Source organism: Eimeria mitis, genomic scaffold, assembly GCF_000499745.2.
Source record: "Eimeria mitis Houghton genomic scaffold, Emh_scaff1389, whole genome shotgun sequence".
Classification (NCBI taxonomy): domain Eukaryota; phylum Apicomplexa; class Conoidasida; order Eucoccidiorida; family Eimeriidae; genus Eimeria; species Eimeria mitis.
Genome location: NW_013569025.1, coordinates 8,627 through 9,352, shown reverse-complemented (window position 1 = coordinate 9,352; position 726 = coordinate 8,627). Strand labels below are relative to the sequence as shown.

General features: G+C 52.6%; 1 protein-coding gene across 1 annotated transcript in view; it reads right to left on the bottom strand.

Moving 5' to 3' along the window:
• The window catches only part of EMH_0035960 (uncharacterized protein), a gene marked incomplete at both ends in the record, with an annotated part of 3,698 nt that overhangs the window by 2,474 nt on the left and 498 nt on the right, over nt 1–726 (bottom strand). The window contains 2 exons of the mRNA XM_013495025.1: nt 108–316; nt 690–726. Coding sequence (XP_013350479.1) covers nt 108–316; nt 690–726 — 246 coding nt within the window. The remainder of the gene's footprint in view (nt 1–107; nt 317–689) is intronic.

Below are 726 nucleotides of genomic sequence, written 5' to 3'. Positions count from 1 at the left end.
AGCAGCAGCAGCAGCAGCAGCAGCAGCAGCAGCAGCAGCAGCAGGAGGAGGGGAGTTCTGCTGCAGAGGTATAGGCATTCGCTTCTACAGATAGCTACACACCTCACCGTTGTATTTGCTGCTGCTGCATTTGCTGCTGCTGCTGCATTTGCTGCTGCTGCTGCTGCACTTGCTGCTGCACTTGCTGCTGCATTTGCTGCTGCTGCAATTGCTGCTGCACTTACTGCTGTACTCGCTGCTGCTGCTGCATTTTCTGCTGCTGCTGCTGCTGCTGCTGCATTTGCTGCTGCATTTGCTGCTGCTGCTGCTGCTGCTGCTGCAGGGGGAAGAAGAGAGTAGGGGTGTGGTGCTGCCTAGCAGCATAGAAGAGACAGCAGCACAGCTGCAGCAGCAAAAGGAGAGACATCTGCGTTTGCTGCAGCAGCAAGCAGCAGCAGCACGAGAGATACGTGTGTATGAAGGAGAGATGCATGCAGCAGCAGATAGACTGGCGTTGCTGCATCGATTGCTGCAGCAGCAGCAGCAGCAGCAGCAACAGCAACAACAACAGCAGCAGCAACTGCAGCAGCAGCAGCAGCAGCAGCAGCAGCAGCAGCAAATAAATAAACTAATACAAATGGAGACAGCACAATATAAAGGGTCTATCCGTCGCTGTCTCCTCCTCATAAAAAATAATAAATTTAAAAAACCAGTTATTGGGCCTCTTGCTGCTGTCGTCAAGGTATT